The 20,091-nt window shown below is 37.2% G+C and overlaps 2 protein-coding genes across 2 annotated transcripts; both read left to right on the forward strand.

The window, feature by feature from the left end:
- Positions 1 to 204: 204 nt before the first annotated feature.
- Positions 205 to 1,144, forward strand: LOC138339229 (adenylate isopentenyltransferase 5, chloroplastic-like). Its single transcript, XM_069290811.1, has 3 exons — positions 205 to 424; positions 580 to 834; positions 981 to 1,144. Exons 1-3 carry the CDS (start codon positions 205 to 207, stop codon positions 1,142 to 1,144), a joined length of 639 nt encoding a protein of 212 aa, XP_069146912.1.
- A 16,305-nt stretch (positions 1,145 to 17,449) lies between these two features.
- On the forward strand, positions 17,450 to 18,230 carry LOC138339230 (adenylate isopentenyltransferase 3, chloroplastic-like). Its single transcript, XM_069290812.1, has 3 exons — positions 17,450 to 17,615; positions 17,768 to 18,022; positions 18,169 to 18,230. The coding sequence occupies exons 1-3, from the start codon at positions 17,450 to 17,452 to the stop codon at positions 18,228 to 18,230; spliced, it is 483 nt and encodes a 160-aa protein (XP_069146913.1).
- The last annotated feature ends 1,861 nt before the right edge of the window (positions 18,231 to 20,091 follow it).

Genomic DNA, 20,091 nt, shown 5'->3' on the forward strand with positions numbered 1-20,091 from the left:
ATAAGTCCACAAAAAGGTTTTACTATAAAAGCTGAATGTTATTTTTTTTCACTTCCCGCATCAAGAAAATTTTATATTTTTAGATAGTATATTCCAAGTCAAGCAAAGTTTCTATTTACTAGTTTTATATTTACAAGATTTTTAAATGTCTGACTTTATGAATTCACTATTCTAAACTAATTAATATTTTTTTTTGTAGATAAAATGACTACTTTCATCAACAATGAAGAGTTCAACAAGAAAAAAGTGATCTTCATAATGGTGGCCACAGGAACGGGAAAATCCCGTTTCTCTGTTGACGTTGCCACCCATTTTGGAGGAGAAATAATCAACTCAGATAAAATGCAAGTTTACAAGAGACTCGAAATTGTTACAAACAAGATCATACACGCTGACAAAAAAGGTGTACGACACTATTTGTTAGGTATATATGTTTATTCTCAAGAATACTTATATCAAATGACTACCTAGATAATTTTATGATAGTAATCATTGATTCTAGTGAAAAAAAATTTACTTTACTATTAAAAAAATATTTCTTTCAATTCTGAGAAAGTTAATTTCATTACATTTTCTTAGGTGAAATTGAACCAGATTTTGACTTCACAGCTGAAGATTTTTGTTTGCAAGCTGTCGTCTATATGGAAAAAATACTGAAGACTCAACGTGTTCCAATTATTGTTGGAGGGTCAAATTCATATATTGAAAAACTTGTTGAAGATCCTGTGTTCAAGTTCAAATATATGTATGATAGTTGCTTTATTTGGATTGATGTTGAGCAATCAGTCTTGAACCGTAGAGTTGACATGAGGGTTGATCAAATGGTCAAAGCAGGTAATTTTTGTAATTATTCTATGTATCAATACAGATATACTATCATGCAGCTAGCTAAAGACTTTTCTTATATAATTTTCTACTTTTGGTTATCAAATATATGTTCTACTAAATAAAACTCTTCTTTAAATTTGTGTTGCATGCAGGGCTAGTGGACGAGGTGCGACAGATTTTCATTCCAGATGCAGATTACACCAAAGGAATCCGACAGTCCATCGGTGTCCCTGAAATGGACAGATATTTAAGGGAAGAAACAAATATAGACGGAGATGATGAATCAAAGCAGATGATTCTTCAAGCTTCAATTTAAAGTATCACTGGTCAGTGCATCATATAATTGCTACGGACGTTTTCAAAGAAGACAGAGAAGAAGATACTGACGAAGCATAGACGAATATTGTTTTGAAACCATGCCTAGATATTGTGAAGAGATTTCTCAAACTTTCATTATCGCCATCTTCTGTTTTGGTCTCTTTTATTTTTGACCTATTTTGTACTATTTGATTCGCATTACAAACATATACGTATGATATGACCATTATATCTATATATGTTACTCTTGTCTGTTAAAAAATTCTTACGTATAGATGAAATATTTATTTTAAGTTTCGATCCAAGCCCAAGACCAAGGTCCAAGTCCAAGTCTTCTATATTTAATATATATTAAAATTAATACGACTGTCATGACCCAAAAAGAGTCGTGAATGGCACCCACCTTTAGCCTACTAGGTGAGCGAACCAACAAATCTAAAACCCAACATTTACCATTATATCAGTTATGAATAGCAAAAAAAAACGTGGAAGATCCAAAACTTATTAACTTAGTCAATTAAATAAACTTGTAAAGTTTAATACTTATTATCCCCAAAATCTGGAAGTCATCACATCAAGAACATCTATCCTCAAAATACCAAATCTAAAAGTATTTAAGGAGCTAAAATGAATAAAAAGATGGTCCATGTCCGAACTTCAAGGACATCAAGACATGAAGGAGAGAATCCAGCTCGAGCTAAGAATGGTATCTCACCCTGAAGTTTGATGTGCTGGAGAATGGCTAGAGTTTAGGGTGAGTCGAAGTCGATGGTACCCTTGCTGCACTCCACAAAATAACAAGGAAGAAAATCTGAGTAGGGGTCAGTAAAAGGAACACGTACTGAGTAGGTATCATCGGCCAACTCAAAATAGAAATCAATATATATTAAACAATAGTATAAAATCAGCTATAATACTTAACAAGTAGCAAGCAATAAACACATGAACCATTGACAACAACACCGTGATAGGTACACCCTCAATCACAACATCAAGCATACCTATGAGGATTCAGGCCTCCACACCATACTCATTTGGGAAATAGGTTCTTTGAGTTTTAGTATATTAAGTTAATTCAAGATTTGTTTCCTTTAACGTTATTGTGTCGGAATGTGACACTCCGATCCCATATACAGTGACGGAAAAATGCTGACCGGTCTACGATGGATCCCAAGCTACAGCCTGCAGTGAATACTGAATAGGACGGGCTGGGTAACCTCCTGAACTCTGCCCTCTGGAGTAAGAACCACTAAACTCACATCCCTTACGAAACTTCTTAAATGTAGATGTTGTGGTGAAGTCGTTTGGCTTCACCCCCTCTACCTCTATCACAAAATCAACCACTTCCTGAAAAGATTTTGCTGCAGCAGCTACCTGTAAGGCTGAAATCTGCAAATCTTACCTCAATCCTTTCCCAAAGCGACGAATCCGCTCTTGTGGACTGAAGAAAAGCTGAAAGGCATACCTGGATAGTGCACGAAATTTAGCCTCATAAGCAGCAATAGACATCCTTCCTTGCTCTAGGATCAGGAACTCATCTCTCCTCCTATCCCTCAAAGTCCGGGGTATATACTTCTCCATAAATAAGCTAGAAAATGATTCCCAAGTCATGGGTGGTGCCTGCGCTGGTTGACACTCGACATACGAGCGCCACCACATTTTGGCATCTCCCTGAAATTAATAGGTCACAAACTCAACACCGAATCGTTCTACTATGTCCATCTTATGTATCAGCTCATGACAATCAACCAGAAAATCATTGGCATCTTCAGATTAAGCACCCTCGAAGACTGGAGGTTTCAACTTTAAGAACTTAGTGAAAAGTTTATGTTGATCACCTGTTATTATAGACCGTGTACTCAATCGAGGAAATGTGAATACTTCCAATGATGCATCCATGCGGGGAGCCACAGCAGCTGCATGTTGTACTCCCGGAACCTGAGGTACTGGTACAGAAAACACTGGAGGTGTCTGGCCCTGATCAGATAACCCGCTAAGATAAGTAAGAACCTGATTAATTATCTTTGGGGTAGGTTGGGGTGGTAATTCCTCATCTTGAACCTGCTCATTTTCCCCTTCCTCACCCTCTCTTACTACCTCATCAGTCGGTGGAGGAGTCACTACTCTATTCCTCGCTGGACCAGGTGTTTGTCCCCTACCTCTAGTGGGCGTCCTCCTGCGACCTCTACCACGGCCTCTTGCCACTGCTCCTCCTCGAGTTGCAGCCCCAATGGTTGGCTCAAATGCACCCTGTCTTGCCCGTATTGGTGCTGGAACAGTTGTTGCACTAGTTCTAACCATCAGAAAAATAGAGTGAGGATGTCAGATACCAATTTGTATCACCTAGATACCAATTAGATCCAAGTAATAGCACGAAAGAAAGAAAAAATGGAGTTTTACTATAGTCCTATAGCGTCTCAAAGAAAAGTAAGGGCGTCCCCCTACCGTTCCACAAGACTCTACTAGACTCTTTCTTGTGTGATGAGACCCACGAACCTAACACTCTGATACCAAGTTTTTCATGACCCAAAACGAGTCGTGAATGGCACCCACCTTTAGCCTACTAGGTGAGCGAACAACCAAATATAAAACCCAACATTTACCATTATATCACTTATGAATTGCAAAAATAAAATAACGCGGAAGATCCAAAACTTATTAACTTAGTCAATTAAATAAACTTCTAAAGTTTAATACTTATTATCCCTAAAATCTTGAAGTCATCACATCAAGAACATCTATCCTCAAATTACCAAGTCTAAGAGTATTTAAGGAGCTTAAATGAATAAAAAGATTTTCCATGTCCAAACTTCAAAGACATCAAGGAATAATGGAGAGAATCCAGCCCTAGCTAAGAATGGTAGCTCACCCTGATGTCTGATGTTCTGGAGACTGGCTAGAGTTGAGGGCGAGTCGAAGTCGATGTTACCCTTGCTGCACTCCACAAAATAAAAAGGTAGAAAATACAAGTAGGGGTCAGTACAAGGAACACGTACTGAGTAGGTATCATCGGCCAACTCAAAATAGAAATCAGTATATATTAAACAATAGTATAAAATCAACTACAATACTTAATAGGTATCAAGCAATAAACACATGAACAATTGACAACAACACCCTGATAGATACACCCTCAATCACAACATCAAGCATACCTATGAGGATTCAGGCCTCCACACTATACTCATTTAGGAAATAGGTTCTTTGATTTTGAGTATATTAAGTTAATTCAAGATTTGTTTCCTTTAACGTTGTTGTGTCGGAACGTGAAACTCTGATCCCATATACTATGTCGAAACGTGACACTCCGATCCAATTATCTCATTATTCATTCATCAAGCCTTCTTTATTCAAGGCGTCATTTTTAATAGAGAGGGTTCAAAATTAGAAATCCAACAATCTCCTTATGTTAGGCCAACCACAGACCACACAATCAAACATTCAACCACATAATCAACTATATAGGAGACTTTACAATATCACTCAATACATATCGATCGCTATTAAGAGTTTATCTATCACATAGAAATAAACAATAACCTACCTCTACCGAAGAATCGAAATCAAGCAAGCTACCTCCCCAATGCCTTTGCCTTCCTCAGTGCCTATGAATCATCTCAATCTGAAGTCTAAGCCGCTTGCTTTCTTCTTTAGTTCACTCTCTCTCGCTCGTTCGTTCACTTCTAATCTCTTTATTTTTCTTCTACAGATTCTTTTTACCCTAATTATCATATAATCAATTATTATTAAGTTACCCACTATTTATTTCCCTACTATCTGCTTTAACCCCCAATTAAATAAATTATTAAACTTACCCCACTAATTTCATAATTATAATCATGAATAGTCCGAAACACCCCTTTAAAAATTTTAGCGGAAGTCTGACCAAGTCGGGGTTACGTAGCTTGTGACGGTCCGTCGTATCTACGACGGTCCATGCTGCAGGTCCGTCGTGAAGTTCAGAGAGTCGATCTCAGTACCCCGATTCAAGGGTTGAAGTGTTTTTAAAAGAAGACCCTCGACGGACCGTCGTGCCTATGACGGTTCGTCCTGCTTGTCGTCGAGGGTAATGAGGAGAGTATTAGTAAAAATTTTACACCAGTATGGGATGACGGAGTCCATGACGGTCCATCGTGACCATGACGGTCCGTCGCGAGGTCCGTCGACCCTGTCAGTTTTTATCAAAAATAATTCTACTACTCGAACCGACTAAACAGGTTGTTACAATAGATACCAATTTACCCATCGTTCGTCCTTGAATGATCACAGGAAGAAAAGCAAGGCAAGAAAGAGTACCCGAATCTGTGAAAAGATGTGGATATCTTTCTTGCATATCAGCCTCATTCTCCCAAGTGGACTCTTCAACTGGCCGATTCTTCCACTGAACCTTGATAGATGCAACCTCTCTCAACTTGCGGACCTCCCTATCTAGAATAGCAATAGGCTCTTCCTCATAAGACAGATTCTCATCTAGAAGAATTGAATCCCAACGAATAATATAATTTCCATCACTATGGTATTTTTTTCAGCAATAGACACATGAAATACCGGGTGCACTCTTGACAACCCTGGAGGCAATGTCAATTCATAAGCCACATCCCCCACGCGCTTCAGAACTTCAAATGGACCAATATACCTTGGACTAAGCTTACCTCGCTTACCAAACCGCATCACACCTTTCATGGGTGAAACCTTCAGCAAGACTTTTTCACCCTCCATAAAATCCAAGTCCCTAACCTTTCGATCTGCATATTCTTTCTGCCTACTCTGCGCTGCTGGAAGCTTCTCCTGGATGAATTTTACTTTATCTAACGATTCCCTCAAAAGATCGGTACCCCAAGGTCTCACTTCAAATGCATCAAACCAACCAATGGGAGACCTACATCTCCTCCCATACAGTGCCTCAAATGGGGCCATATCAATACTTTAGTGATAGCTATTATTGTATGAAAACTCTGCTAAGGGTAAGAAGTTATCACAATGACCACCAAATTCTATCACACATGCACGAAGCATATCCTCCAACACCTGAATCATTCGCTCAGACTGACCATCAGTCTGAGGGTGAAATGCAGTACTAAGATCCAACCTAGTCCCTAATTCAGCATGTAATGTTCTCCAAAACTTAGAAGTAAATTGCGTACCCCTATCTGATATGATGGAAAGTGGAACTCCATTCAATCGAACAATTTCTGAGATATAGAGTTTGACTAACTTCTCTTCATTGTAAGTCGTCTTGACCGGAATTAAGTGAGCAGACTTAGTTAACCTGTCAACAATTATCCAAATAGAATCAAACCTACCCAATGTCTTTGGAAGACCAACCATGAAATTGATTGCAATTCTTTCCCACTTCCATTCATGAATGGGCATTCTCTGAAGTGTACCTCTAGGCCTCTAATGTTCATACTTTACCTGCTGACAATTCGGGCATTGGGAAACAAAATCAACAATGTCACGCTTCATTCTACTCCACCAATAATGTTGCCTTAGATCACGATACATCTTGGTTGCACCACGATGTATAGAATACCTTGAACTATGAGCCTCTGTAGAAATAGTGTGAATCAAATCATCAACACGGGGCACACATACCCTTCCCTTAATTCTCAAAATGCCTTCCTCATCAATTATTGCCTCTTTAGCCTCTCCTCGCAATACCATATCTCGAATTCGGCTCAGCTTCTCATCAGTAAACTGCTTTCCGTTAATCTTGTCAAGAAAAGAAGATCTTGCCTCCAAACTGTCCAAAAATCCTCCTTTCTCTAGTACTTCCAGCCTCATACAGTCATTAGCCAAAGTCTGAACCTCTCTAGCCAATGGGCGTCTAGAAACCTGTAAGTGGGCTAAACTACCCATGCTTCCTGCTTTTCTACTTAAGGCATCTGCCACAACATTAGCTCTTCCTGGGTGATACAAAATAGTAATATCATAGTCCTTCAATAGTTCCATCAACCTCCTCTGCCTCAAATTCAAATCTTTCTGAGTAAAGACATACTATAAACTACGATGATCTGTATAAACATCACACTTGACCCTATATAGGTAATGTCTCCATTGCTTTAATGCAAACACAACTGCAGCCAACTCCAAATCATGGGTCAGATAGTTACATTCATGCACTTTTAATTGCCTCGAAGCATAAGCAACTACATTCATCAACTGCATTAGCACTGCACCCAAACCAGACTAAGATGCATCACAATAAACAATAAAATTCTTACCTTCCACTGGTAAGGTAAGAATTGGTGCAGTAGTCAACAAGGTCTTGAGTTTTTGAAAATTTTCTTCACATTCATCCGACTATACAAATGGAACATTCTGCTTAGTCATATTCGTCAGCTGCGAAGCAATCGAACAAAATCCCTTGACAAATCGACGGTAGTAGCTAGCTAAACCAACAAAGCTCCTCACCTCTGTAACATTAGTAGGTCTTAACCAACTCTTCAATACTTCAATCTTAGAAGGATCCACCATCACTCCATCCTTAGAAACCACGTGCCCCAAGAAGGACACTGAATCTAGCCAAAACTCACACTTAGAGAATTTGGCATAAAGTCTCTTCACCCTCAACAATTCCAATACGATTCTCAAATGTTCCTCATGTTCTTTCCTGCTCTTTGAGTATATCAGTATATCATCAATAAATACAATATCAAATAGATCCTGGTATGGCTTAAAAATCCAGTTGATCAGGCCCATGAAAGCAGCACGGGCATTCGTAATTCCAAAAGACATTACTACGAATTCATAATGCCCATACTTGGTTCGAAAAGCAGTCTTTGGCAGATCTGCTGCCCGTATTTTCAATTGGTGATAACCAGACCTCAAATCAATTTTAGAGAAGACAGAAGAACCTTGTAACTGATTGAACAAATCATTAATGCGAGGAATGTGATACTTGTTCTTAATAGTTTCCTTATTCAGCTGTCTGTAGTCTATGCACATTCGAAAACTTCCATCTTTATTCATTACAAATAAAATAGGAGCACCCCAAGGGGACACACTCAGTCTAATAAAACCTTTCGCTAACAATTCCTGAAGTTGGGCCTTCAACTCCCTTTACTCAGCTGGAGCCATTCTAGAGGGGGGGATTGAAATGGGGCAAGTAACCAGCTCCAGATCAATACAAATATCAATATCCCTATCCAGTGGCATACCAGGAAGGTCTGCAGGAAACACATCCAGAAACTCACGGACTACCGAAACAGACTCAATCGAAGGTACTTGGGAAGTATCATCCCTGAGATGTGCCAAGAAAGCTAAAAAACCTTTACTAACCATTCTCTTAGCACGAAGAAAAGAGATAATATGAATTGGAGTGGAAATATAGTCACCCTCCCACACTAGAGGATCTGTCCCAGGCTTGGCCAATGTCACAGTTTTTGCATTACAATCTAAGATTGCAAAATTTGAAGAAAGCCAAGTCATACCAAGAATTACATCAAAATCGAGCATCTCTAGAATAATCAAATCTACATAAGTATTGCTCCCCACAAAAGTCACAAGGCAAGACCTATACACCTTCTCAACTACCACAGACTCACCCACAGGAGTAGAGATACGAATAGGCATGTCAAGCAAATCACAATGTAAATCAAGACCGGTAGCAAATGAGGAAGATACATATGAAAATGTGGATCAAGGATCAAATAATACAGAAGCCATGCAATCACAGACCAAAAGAGAACATGTGATAATAGCATCATATGCCTCTGCTTCAGACTTCCCGGGGAAAGCATAACAATGGGCCCTATCACCTGTCTGTCCAGTACCCCTACTAGGTTGCGGTGCAGTAGTTCAAACTTGCCCGAAACCCTAACTGATTTGGTGACCACTATTTCCTTGGCCACCACGTCCTCCAGAATGACGGCCTCTACCATGACCACCTCTACCTCTAGCTATTTGGGGTCTGTAACTCTGTTTTGGACAATACTTCCTAATATGTACAGTCTCTCCAAATCCATAACAATTTCTGGTGTCAAGCATAGGTCTGTGTAGGAATGACGAAGTCTGGGGATAACCTCCAAACTCAGAAAAATGCTGACCGGTCTGCGATGGACCCCCAGCTATAGCCTGTAGTGAAGACTGAATAGGACGGGCTGGGTAACCTCCTGAACTCTGCCCTCTGGAGTAAGAACCACTAAACTCACATCCCTTACGGAACATCTTAAATGTAGATGCTGTGGTGAAGCCGTTTGGCTTCACCCCCTCTACCTCTATCACAAAATCAACCACTTCTTGAAAAGATTTTGCTGCAGCAGCTACCTGTAAGGCTGAAATCTGTAAATCTGACCTCAATCCTTTCACAAAGCGACGAATCCGCTCTTGTGGACTGAAGCAAAGCTGAGTGGCATACCTGGATAGTGCACGAAATTTAGCCTCATAAGCAGCAACAGACATCCTTCCTTGCTCTAGGATCAGGAACTCATCTCTCCTTCTATCCCTCAAAGTCCGGGGTATATACTTCTCCATAAATAAGCTAGAAAATTATCCCCAAGTCATGGGTGGTGCCTGCGCTGGTTGACACTCGACATACGACCGCCACCACATTTTGGCATCCCCCTGAAATTGATAGGTCACAAACTCAACACCGAATCGTTCTACTATGTCCATCTTATGTAGCAGCTCATGACAATCAACCAAAAAATCATTGGCATCTTCTAATTTAGCACCCTTAAAGACTAGAGGTTTCTTCTTTAAGAACTTAGTGAAAAGTTCATGTTGATCACCTGTCATTAGAGACCTTGTAGTCAATCGAGGAAATGTGCCTACTTCCGATGATGCATCCATTCGGGGAGCCACAACAGCTGCATGTTGTACTCCCGGAACCTGAGGTGCTGGTGCAGAAAACACTGGAGGTGTCAGGCCCTGATCAGATAACCCGCTAAAATAAGTAAGAACCTGATTAATCATCTCTGGTAGGCTGGGGTGGTAACTCCTCATCTTGAACCTGCTCATTTTCCCCTTCCTCACCCTTTCTTACTACCTCATCAGTCAGTGGAGGAGTCACTGCTCTATTCCTCGCTGGACCAAGTGTTTGTCCCCTACCTCTAGTGGGCGTCCTCTTGCGACCTCTACTACGGCCTCTTGCCACTGCTCCTGCTCGAGTTGCATCCCCAATGGTTGGCTCAGACGCACCCTGTCTTGTCGGTGTTGGTGTTGGCACAGTTGTTTCTCTAGTTCTAACCATATGCGAAATAGAGTGAGGATGTCAGATACCAATTAGTACCACCTAGATACCAATTGGATCCAAGTAAGGGCACGAAAGAAAGAAAGAATAGAGTTTTCCAACAGTCCTATACCCTCTCAAAGAAAAGTAAGGGCGTCCCCTACCGTTCCTCAAGACTCTACTAGACTCGTTCTTGTGTGATGAGACCCACGAACCTAACACTCTGATACCATGTTTTTCATGACCCAAAATGAGTCGTGAATGGCACCCACCTTTAGCCTACTAGGTGAGCGAACCAACAAATATAAAACCCAGCATTTACCATTATATCACTTATGAATAGCAAAACAAAAATAACGCGGAAGATCCAAAACTTATTAACTTAGTCAACTAAATAAACTTCTAAAGTTTAATACTTATTATCCCCAAAATCTGGAAGTCATCACATCAACAACATTTATCCTCAAATTACAAAATCTAATAGTATTTAAGGAGCTTAAATGAATAAAAAGATTTTCCATGTCCGAACTTCAAAGACATCAAGACATAAAGGAGAGAATCCATCCCTAGCTAAGAATGGTAGCTCACCCTGATGTCTGATGTTCTGGAGACTTGCTAGAGATGAGGGCAAGTCGAAGTCGATGGTACCCTTGCTGCACTCAACAAAATAACAAGGAAGAAAATACAAGTAGGGTCAGTACAAGGAACACGTACTGAGTAGGTATCATAGGCCAACTCAAAATAGAAATCAGTATATATTAAACAATAGTATAAAATCAACTACAATACTTAACAGGTAGCAAGCAATAAACACATGACCGTTGCCCCTACCATGTTGTGCTGCAGTCGCTCCGGCTTGCCCGCCACCCCGGTTTGTTTGGTGACCACCATTACCTTGACCACCACGTCTTCCAGAATGGCAACCTCTTCCATGACCACCTCTACCTCTGACTATTGGGGGTCTGTAACTCTGTTTTGGACAATATCTCTTAATATGTTCAATCTCCCCACATCCATAACACTCTCTGGGTTCAAGCATAGGTCTCTGTGAGAATGATGAAGTCTGGGGGTAACGTCTGAACTCAGAGAAATGTTGACCGGTCTGCGGTGGACCCCCAGCTACAGCCTGCAGTGAAGACTGAATAGGTCGGGCTCCTCCTGAACCCTGCCCTCTGGAGTAAGAACCACTAAAGTCACCTCCCTTACGAAACTTCTTAGTAGTTGATGCTATGGTGAAGTCATCTGGATTCACTCCCTCCACCTCTATCACAAAGTCTACCACCTCCTAAAAGGATTTTGCCGTAGTATATACCTGTAAGGCTGGATTCTGCAAATCTGACCTCAATCCCTTCACAAAACGGCGAATCCTCTCTTGTGGACTGAAGCAAAGTTGGGTGGCATACCTAGATAATACACGAAACTTAGCCTCATACGCAGTAACCGACATCCTGCCTTGCTCTAGGATCAGGAACTCATCTTTCTTCTTATCCCTCAAAGTCAAGGGTATATACTTCTCCATAAACAAGCTAGAGAATGATGCCCAACTCATAGGTGGTGCCTGTGCTGGTTGACACTCAACATACGATCGCCACCACATTTTGGCATTTCCCTGAAACTGATAGGTTACAAACTCAATGCCAAATCGTTCCACTATGCCCATTTTATGTAGTAACTCATGACAATCAACCAGAATATCGTAGGCATCCTCAGATTCAGTACCTTTGAAGACTGGAGGTTTTAACTTCAAGAACTTACTGAAAAGTTCATGCTGATCACTTGTCATTATAGGCCATGTAGTCAAACGAGGAAACGTGCCTATTTCCAATGAGGCAACCATGCGGGGAGCCACAACAGCTACCTGTTGTACTTCGGAACCTGAGGTGCTGGTGCAGAAAACACTGGACGTGTCTGGCCTTGATCAGATAACCCGCTAAGATAAGCAAGAACCTGATTAATCATCTCTGGGGTAGGTTGGGGTGGTAATTCCTCATTCTGCACTTGCTCATTTTCCCCTTCCTCACCCTTTCTTTCTACCTCATCAGTCGGTGGAGGATTCACCGCCCTAGTACTAGATGGGCCAGGTGCTTGTCCTCTTCCTCTAGAGGACGTTCTCCCGCGACCTCTACCACGGCCTCTTGCCACTACTCCTGTTCGAGCTACAACCCAGTGGCTGGCTCAGACGCATCTTGTCTTGCCGGTGTTGGTGTTGGCGCAGCTGTTGCTCTAGTTCTAACCATATGCGAAATAGAGTGAAGATGGTCAGATATCAATTTCCATCACCCAGATACCAATTGGATCCAAGTAATAGCACGAAAGAAAGAAAGAAAGAATGGAATTTTCCTAAAGTCTTATAGCCCCTCAAAGAAAAGTAAAGGTGTCCCCCACCGTTCCTTAAGACTCTACTAGACTCGTTCTTGTGTGAGGAGACCAACGAACCTAATGCTCTGATACCATGTTTGTCACGACCCAAATCGAGCCGCGAGTGGCACCCACACTTATCCTCCTATGTGAGCGAACCAATCAATCTAAACCTCAAATCATTTACTAATAATTGTACCATAATGAACAAAATACAATGCGGAAGACTTAAAACTCATTAACGAAATCAATTATAACTTCTAAAATTCAATCGTACTATTCCCAGAAACTGGAAGTCATCATCACAAGAACATCTATCCTCATATTACTAAATCTAAGAGTATCTAAGAAGCTAAAATAAGTAAAAGAGACGTTCCATGTCCGAACTTCAAGACATCAAGACGCGAAGGAAAGAATTCAGTCCGAGCTAGGAATAATAGCTCACCCTGAAGTCTGATTATGCTGAAGTCTGGCTAGAGTTGCGGATGAGTCGACGTTGTTGGCACGTTTGCTGCACTCCACAAATAACAAGAAAACAAATACAAGTAGGGGTCAGTACAAGGCACAAGTACTGAGTAGATATTATCGGCCAACTCAAAATAGAAAGCAATATATATTAGATAATAGCATAAAATCAACCATAACACTTAACAGGTGACATCAACAATTACCATAACCCTTGGCCACAACACCAAGCACCTCTATGAGGACTCAAGCCTCCACACCATACTCATTTGGGAATTAGGTTCTTCAAACCTGAGTATATTAGCATAATTCAAGATTCATTCCTTTTTACTATCCCGGTGTCGGAACGTGACACTCCGATCCTCTACTATCCTGGTGTCGGAACGTGACACTCTGATCAATCTACTATCCTGGTGTCGGAACGTGACACCCGATCTATCTACTATCCTGGTGTCGGAACGTGACACCCGATCCATCTACTATCCTGGTGTCGGAACGTGACACCCGATCCATCTACTATCCTGGCGTCGGAACATGACACCCGATCCATTACTACTATCCTGGTGTCGGAACGTGACACTCGATCCACTAACCTCATTCCTTTAGTTCATCAAGCCTTCTTTTATACTTAGGCATCATCATTAACAGAGATGTTTTAAGGTTTAAGATTCAACAGCCTCATCATGCTAATTCATTACAATTACATAATCACATCATGCAAGCATACAATTAAGCATATAGAAGACTTTACAATACTACCCAATACATATCATTCGCTATTAAGAGTTTACTACGAAATAGCATAATCCATAACTTACTTCCACCTAAGAATCGCGATCAACCAAGCTACTTCCCAAGCCTTTTCATTTTCCCTTCTCTAGTTCGTTTCTCCCTCTCTCTGTTCTTTCTATATTTCCTTATTCAAACCCCTTTTTCTTTTACCCTAATAATCATATAATTAAGTATAAAAGATGGTAAAAGTAGCCCACTATTTATTTCAAGGTTATGTCCTTTAACCCCCAAGTAATTGAATTATTAACATTAACCCACTAACTTTTTAATTATAAGTGGGAATAGTCCAAAACACCCCTTAAAATATTTAACAGAAATCAAACCCAGTCAAGGGTACGCAGCGTGTGACGGTCCATCGTGCCTATGACGGTCCGTCCTGCAGAGTCGTCACAGAGTTAAGAGACTCACATTCATTAAAGAGTCTATGAGGGCCCGTCATGCCTGCGATGCTCCGTCCAGCCATTCCGTCGTGGGATCAGTCGACCTAGACAGCTATTACCAGAAGTAAACTCTACTTCCCCTAACGACTAAACAGGTCGTTACAAACAATTTAAGCTTAATCGCCAAAATATAGGCTGAAATACTCTAAATTTTATATTAAAATATTCTTATTCTTAAAGATGTGAATTTGTATATATTTAATTTGGTTTGCTAATTAATAAGTCTATATAAAACTACATTTTTACTATAAAAGTCCAGCTCTTTCTGATCTCCTAACAACGTACACTACTAACTTTATTCTAAAATATATTTAATAATAATTACCAAAATTCAAGTTTACATATCTTTTAACTTTTAATAGTCATTCTTATCCTAAATATATCAGTAATTATGAAATTGGTATGTCAATTAATAAGTCCACAAAAAGATTTTACTATAAAAGCTGAATGTAATTTTTGTTTTCACTTCCACCATCAAGAAAATTTTATATTTATAGATTAGATATTCCAAGTCAAGCAAGGTTTCTATTTACTAGTTATATATTTACAAGTTTAATGTCTGACTTTATGAATTCACTATTTTAAACTAATTAATATTTTTTTTTGTAAATAAAATGATTACTTTCATCAACAATGAAGAGTTCAACAAGAAAAAAGTGATCTTCATAATGGGGGCCACAGGAACGGGAAAATCCCGTCTCTCTGTTGACGTTGCAACCCACTTTTGAGGAGAAATAATCAACTCGGATAAAATGCAAGTTTACAAGGGACTTTAAATTGTTACAAAAAAGATCACACACGCTGAGAAACAAGGTGTACGGCACTATTTGTTAGGTATATATGGTTATTCTCATGAATACTTATATCAAATGAATACCTAGATAATTTTATATTAGTAATTATAGATTGAAGTGAAAAATATACTTTACTATTAAAAAATTATTTCTTTCAATTCTGAGAAAGTTAATTTGATTACTTTTTCTTAGGTGAAATTGAACTAGATTCAGATTTCACAGCTGAAAATTTTTGTTTGCAAGCTGTCGTCTATATAGAAAAAATACTGAAGACTCAACGTGTTTCAATTATTGTTGGAGGGTCAAATTCGTATATTGAAAAACTAGTGGAAGATCATGTGTTCATGTTCAAATATAAGAATGATAGTTGCTTTATTTGGATTGATGTTGAGCAATCAGTCTTGAACCGTGGAGTTGACATGAGGATTGATCAAATGGACAAAGCAGGTAATTTTTGTAATTATTTTATGTATCAATACAGATATACTATCATGCAGCTAGCTAAAAACTTTTCTTATATAATTTTCTACTTTTGGTTATCAAATATATGTTCTACTAAATAAAACTCATCTTTAAATTTGTCTTGCATGTAAGGCTAGTGGATGAGGTGCGACAGATTTTCATTCCAGATGCAGATTACACCAAAGGAATCTGACGGTCCATCGATGTCCCTTAAATGGACAGATATTTAAGGCAAGAAAAAAATATAGACGGAGATGATGAATCAAAGCAGATGATTCTTCATGCTTCAATTTCAAGTATAAGGCGTAACACTCGTATGTTAATTTGTAACCAACTTGACAAGATTCAACGATTAATAAGCGAGAAAATGTGGTCAGTGCATCATATAATTGCTACGGACGTTTTCAAAGAAGACAGAGAAGAAGATACTGACGAAGCATGGAGGAATACTGTTTTTCAACCATGCCTAGATATCGAGAAGAGATTTCTCAAAAGCGATCATCACAATATTATTATTGAGTATACATAAACATTCATTATCGCCATCTTCTATTTTGGTCTCTTTTATTTTTGACCTATTTTGTACTGTTTGATTCGCATTACAAATATATATGTATGATATGACCATTATATCTTTATATGTTACTCTTGTCTGTTAAAAAAATCTTACGTATAGATGAAATATTTTTTTTAAGTTTCGATCCAAGCCCAAGACAAAGGTCCAAGTCCAAGTCATCTATATTTAATATATATTAATACAAATACGTACGTACATAATTACAATGAGATCACTCATAATGTTAAGCTAATAGAGTGATAAAATAATTACTCACCATAAATGTTCGGGAAGATTCCACCCTAAAAGGATTTTTAAGAATAGAATTCTTTAGTCAATACCTAAAAATGTTACATAGACAAAGAAGATAAAATAGTAAATTTGTAATCTATCGGTAATAAATATTTTTTACCCAATTCTATAATGGTGATTAAAGCTTGATTCAATAAAGTCCTTATCTATTATTATATGGTGCACAAGTCAATATAAATACTCGTAATTGAAATATTTATAGATAATTGTTCAATTCCCTCTTATGGAATTAGACTTAACACTTATGATGTGTTGTTGAATAGTGTAAGATTTGACGCCTTATCACCTAAATATATTCCGTCAGAAATATTATTGAGTTCTTTGTACAATCCATTTGTAACTACTTGTGATCTCATAACAATATACATATAGAAACGTCATCCTAAAACAATTTAATCTTAATTGCCAAAATTTAGGGTGAAATACTCTAAATTTTATATTGAAATATTCTTATTCTTAAAGATGTGAATTTATAAATATTTAATTTGGTTTACTAATTAATAAGTCTATAAAAAATTATATTTTTACTATAAAAGTCCAGCTCTTTGTAATCTCCTAACAACGTAAACTACTAACTTTATTCTAAAATATATTTAATAATAATTACCAAAATTCAAGTTGACAAATCTCTAAACTTTTAAAAGTCATTCTTATCCTAAAATATATCGGTAAGTATGAAATTGGTTTGTCAATTAATAAGTCCACAAAAAGATTTTACTATAAAAGCTGAATGTAATTTTTTTTCACTTCCACCATCAAGAAAATTTTATATTTGTAGATAGTATATTCCAAGTCAAGCAAGGTTTCTATTTACTTGTTTTATATTTACAAGTTTTTTTAATGTTTGACTTTATGAATTCACTATTCTAAACTAATTAATATTTGTTTTGTACATAAAATGAATACTTTCTTCAACAATGAAGAGTTCAACAAGAAAAAAGTGATCTTCATAATGGGGGCCACAGGAACGGGAAAATCCAGTCTCTCAGTTGATGTTTCCACCCATTTTGGAGGAGAAATAATCAACTCGGATAAAATGCAAGTTTACAAGGGACTTGAAATTGTTACAAAAAAGATCACACACGCTAAGAAACAAGGTCTACGACACTATTTGTTAGGTATATATGTTTATTCTCAAGAATACATATATCAAATGAATACTTAGATAATTTTATAGTAGTAATTATATATTGTAGTGAAATATATACTTTACTATCAAAAAATTATTTCTTTCAATTCTAAGAAAGTTAATTTGATTACTTTTTCTTAGGTAAAATTGAACTAGATGCAGACTTCACAGCTGAAAATTTTTGTTTGCAAGCTGTCGTCTATATAGAAAAATTACTGAAGACTCAACGTGTTTCAATTATTGTTGGAGCGTCAAATTCGTATATTGAAAAACTAGTGGAAGATCCTGTGTTCATGTTCAAATATAAGTATGATTGTTGCTTTATTTGGATTAATGTTGAGCAATCAGTCTTGAACCGTGGAGTTGACATGAGGATTGATCAAATGGTCAAAGAATGTAATTTTTGGAATTATTTTTTGTATCAATACAGATATACTATCATGCAGCTAGCTTAAAACTTTTCTTATATAATTTTCTACTTTTGGTTATCAAATATATGGTCTACTAAATAAAACTCTTCTTTAAATTTGTGTTGCATGCAGGGCTAGTGGATGAGGTGCGACAGATTTTCATTCCAGATGCAGATTACACCAAAGGAATCTGATGGTCCATCGGTGTCCCTGAAACGGACAGATATTTAAGGGAAGAAACAAATATAGACGGAGATGATAAATCAAAGCATATGATTCTTCAAGCTTCAATTTCAGGTGTCAAGCATAACACTCGTATGTTAATTTGTAACCAACTTTACAAGATTCAACTATTAATAAGCGAGAAAATGTGGTCAGTGCATCATATAAGTTCTACGGACGTTTTCAAAGAAGATAGAGAAGAAGATATTGACGAAGCATGGAGGAATACTTTTTTGCAACCATGCCTAGATATTGTGAAGAGATTTCTCAAAAGCGATCATCACAATATTATTATTGAGTGTACATAAACTTTCATTATCGCCATCTTCTGTTTGGTCTCTTTAATTTTTGACCTATTTTGTACTGTTTGATTCGCATTACAAATATATATGTATGATATGACCATTATATCTATACATGTTACTCTTGTCTGTTAAAAAATTCTTACGTATAGATGAAATATTTATTTTAAGTTTCGGTCCAAGCCCAAGACCAAGGTCCAACTCCATGTCTTTTATATTTAATATATATTAATACAAATACTTTAGTACATAATTACATGAGATTACTCATAATGTTAAGCTAATATAGTGATAAAATAATAACTCACCATAAATATTCGGGAAGATTCCACCCTAAAAGGATTTTGAAGAATAGAATTCTTTATTCAATACTTAAAAATGTTACATAGACAAAGAAGATAAAATAGTAAATTTGTAATCTATCGGTAATAAATATATTTTACACAATTCTATCACGGTGATTGAAGCTTGATTCAATAAAGTCCTTATCTATTATTATATGGTGCACAAGTCAATATAAATATTCGTAATTGAAATAGTTATCGATAATTGTTGACTTCCCTCTTATGGAATTAGACTTAACACTTATGCTGTGTTGTTGAATACTGTAAGATTTGACTCATTATCACTTAAATATATTCTATCAGAAATATAATTAAGTTCTTTGTACAATCCATTTGTAACTACTTGTGATCTCATAACAATATACATAGAAACGTCATCCTAAAACAATTTAAGCTTAATCGCCAAAATTTAGGGTGAAATACTCTAAATTTTACATTAAAATATTCTTATTTTTAAAGATGTGAATTTGTATATATTTAATTTGGTTTCCTAATTAATAAGTCTATAAAAAATTATATTTTTACTATAAAAGTCCAGCTCTTTGTGATCTCCTAACAATGTACACTACTTACTTTATTCTAAAATATATTTAATAATAATTACCAAAATTCAAGTTGACATATCTTTAAACTTTTAAAAGTCAGTCTTATCCTATATATATCAGTAATTATGAAATTGGTATGTCAATTAATAAGTCCACAAAAAGATTTTACTATAAAAGCTGAATGTAATTTTTTTTCATTTCCATCATCAAGAAAATTTTATATTTTTAGATAGTATATTCCAAGTCAAGCAAGGTTTCTATTTAATAGTTTTATATTTACAAGATTTTTTAATGTCTGATTTTATGAATTCACTATTCTAAACTAATTAATATTTTTTTTTGTAGATAATATGAGTACTTTCATCTACAATGAAGAGTTCAACAAGAAAAAAGTGATCTTCATAATGGGGGCAACAGAAACGGGAAAATCCCGTCTCGCTGTTGACGTTGCAACCCATTTTGGAGGAGAAATAATCAACTCGGATAAAATGCAAGTTTACAAGGGACTTGAAATTGTTACAAACAAGATCACACACGCTGAGAAACAAGGTGTACGACACTATTTGTTAGGTATATATGTTTATTCTCAAGAATACTTATATCAAATGAATACCTAGATAATTTTATAGTGGTAATTATAGA

Source organism: Solanum lycopersicum, chromosome 11, assembly GCF_036512215.1.
Source record: "Solanum lycopersicum chromosome 11, SLM_r2.1".
In the NCBI taxonomy this organism is placed as follows: domain Eukaryota; kingdom Viridiplantae; phylum Streptophyta; class Magnoliopsida; order Solanales; family Solanaceae; genus Solanum; species Solanum lycopersicum.

What these genes read in the sequence shown, in the direction of transcription:
- LOC138339229 (XM_069290811.1), top strand. Translation starts at nt 205, where the DNA reads ATGACTACTTTCATCAACAATGAAGAGTTCAACAAGAAAAAAGTGATC. An exon ending in TGTACGACACTATTTGTTAG is followed by an intron (nt 425 to 579) that starts GTATATATGTTT and finishes ACATTTTCTTAG; the next exon opens with GTGAAATTGAACCAGATTTT. An exon ending in TGATCAAATGGTCAAAGCAG is followed by an intron (nt 835 to 980) that starts GTAATTTTTGTA and finishes TGTTGCATGCAG; the next exon opens with GGCTAGTGGACGAGGTGCGA.
- LOC138339230 (XM_069290812.1), top strand. Translation starts at nt 17,450, where the DNA reads ATGGGGGCCACAGGAACGGGAAAATCCAGTCTCTCAGTTGATGTTTCC. An exon ending in TCTACGACACTATTTGTTAG is followed by an intron (nt 17,616 to 17,767) that starts GTATATATGTTT and finishes ACTTTTTCTTAG; the next exon opens with GTAAAATTGAACTAGATGCA. An exon ending in TGATCAAATGGTCAAAGAAT is followed by an intron (nt 18,023 to 18,168) that starts GTAATTTTTGGA and finishes TGTTGCATGCAG; the next exon opens with GGCTAGTGGATGAGGTGCGA.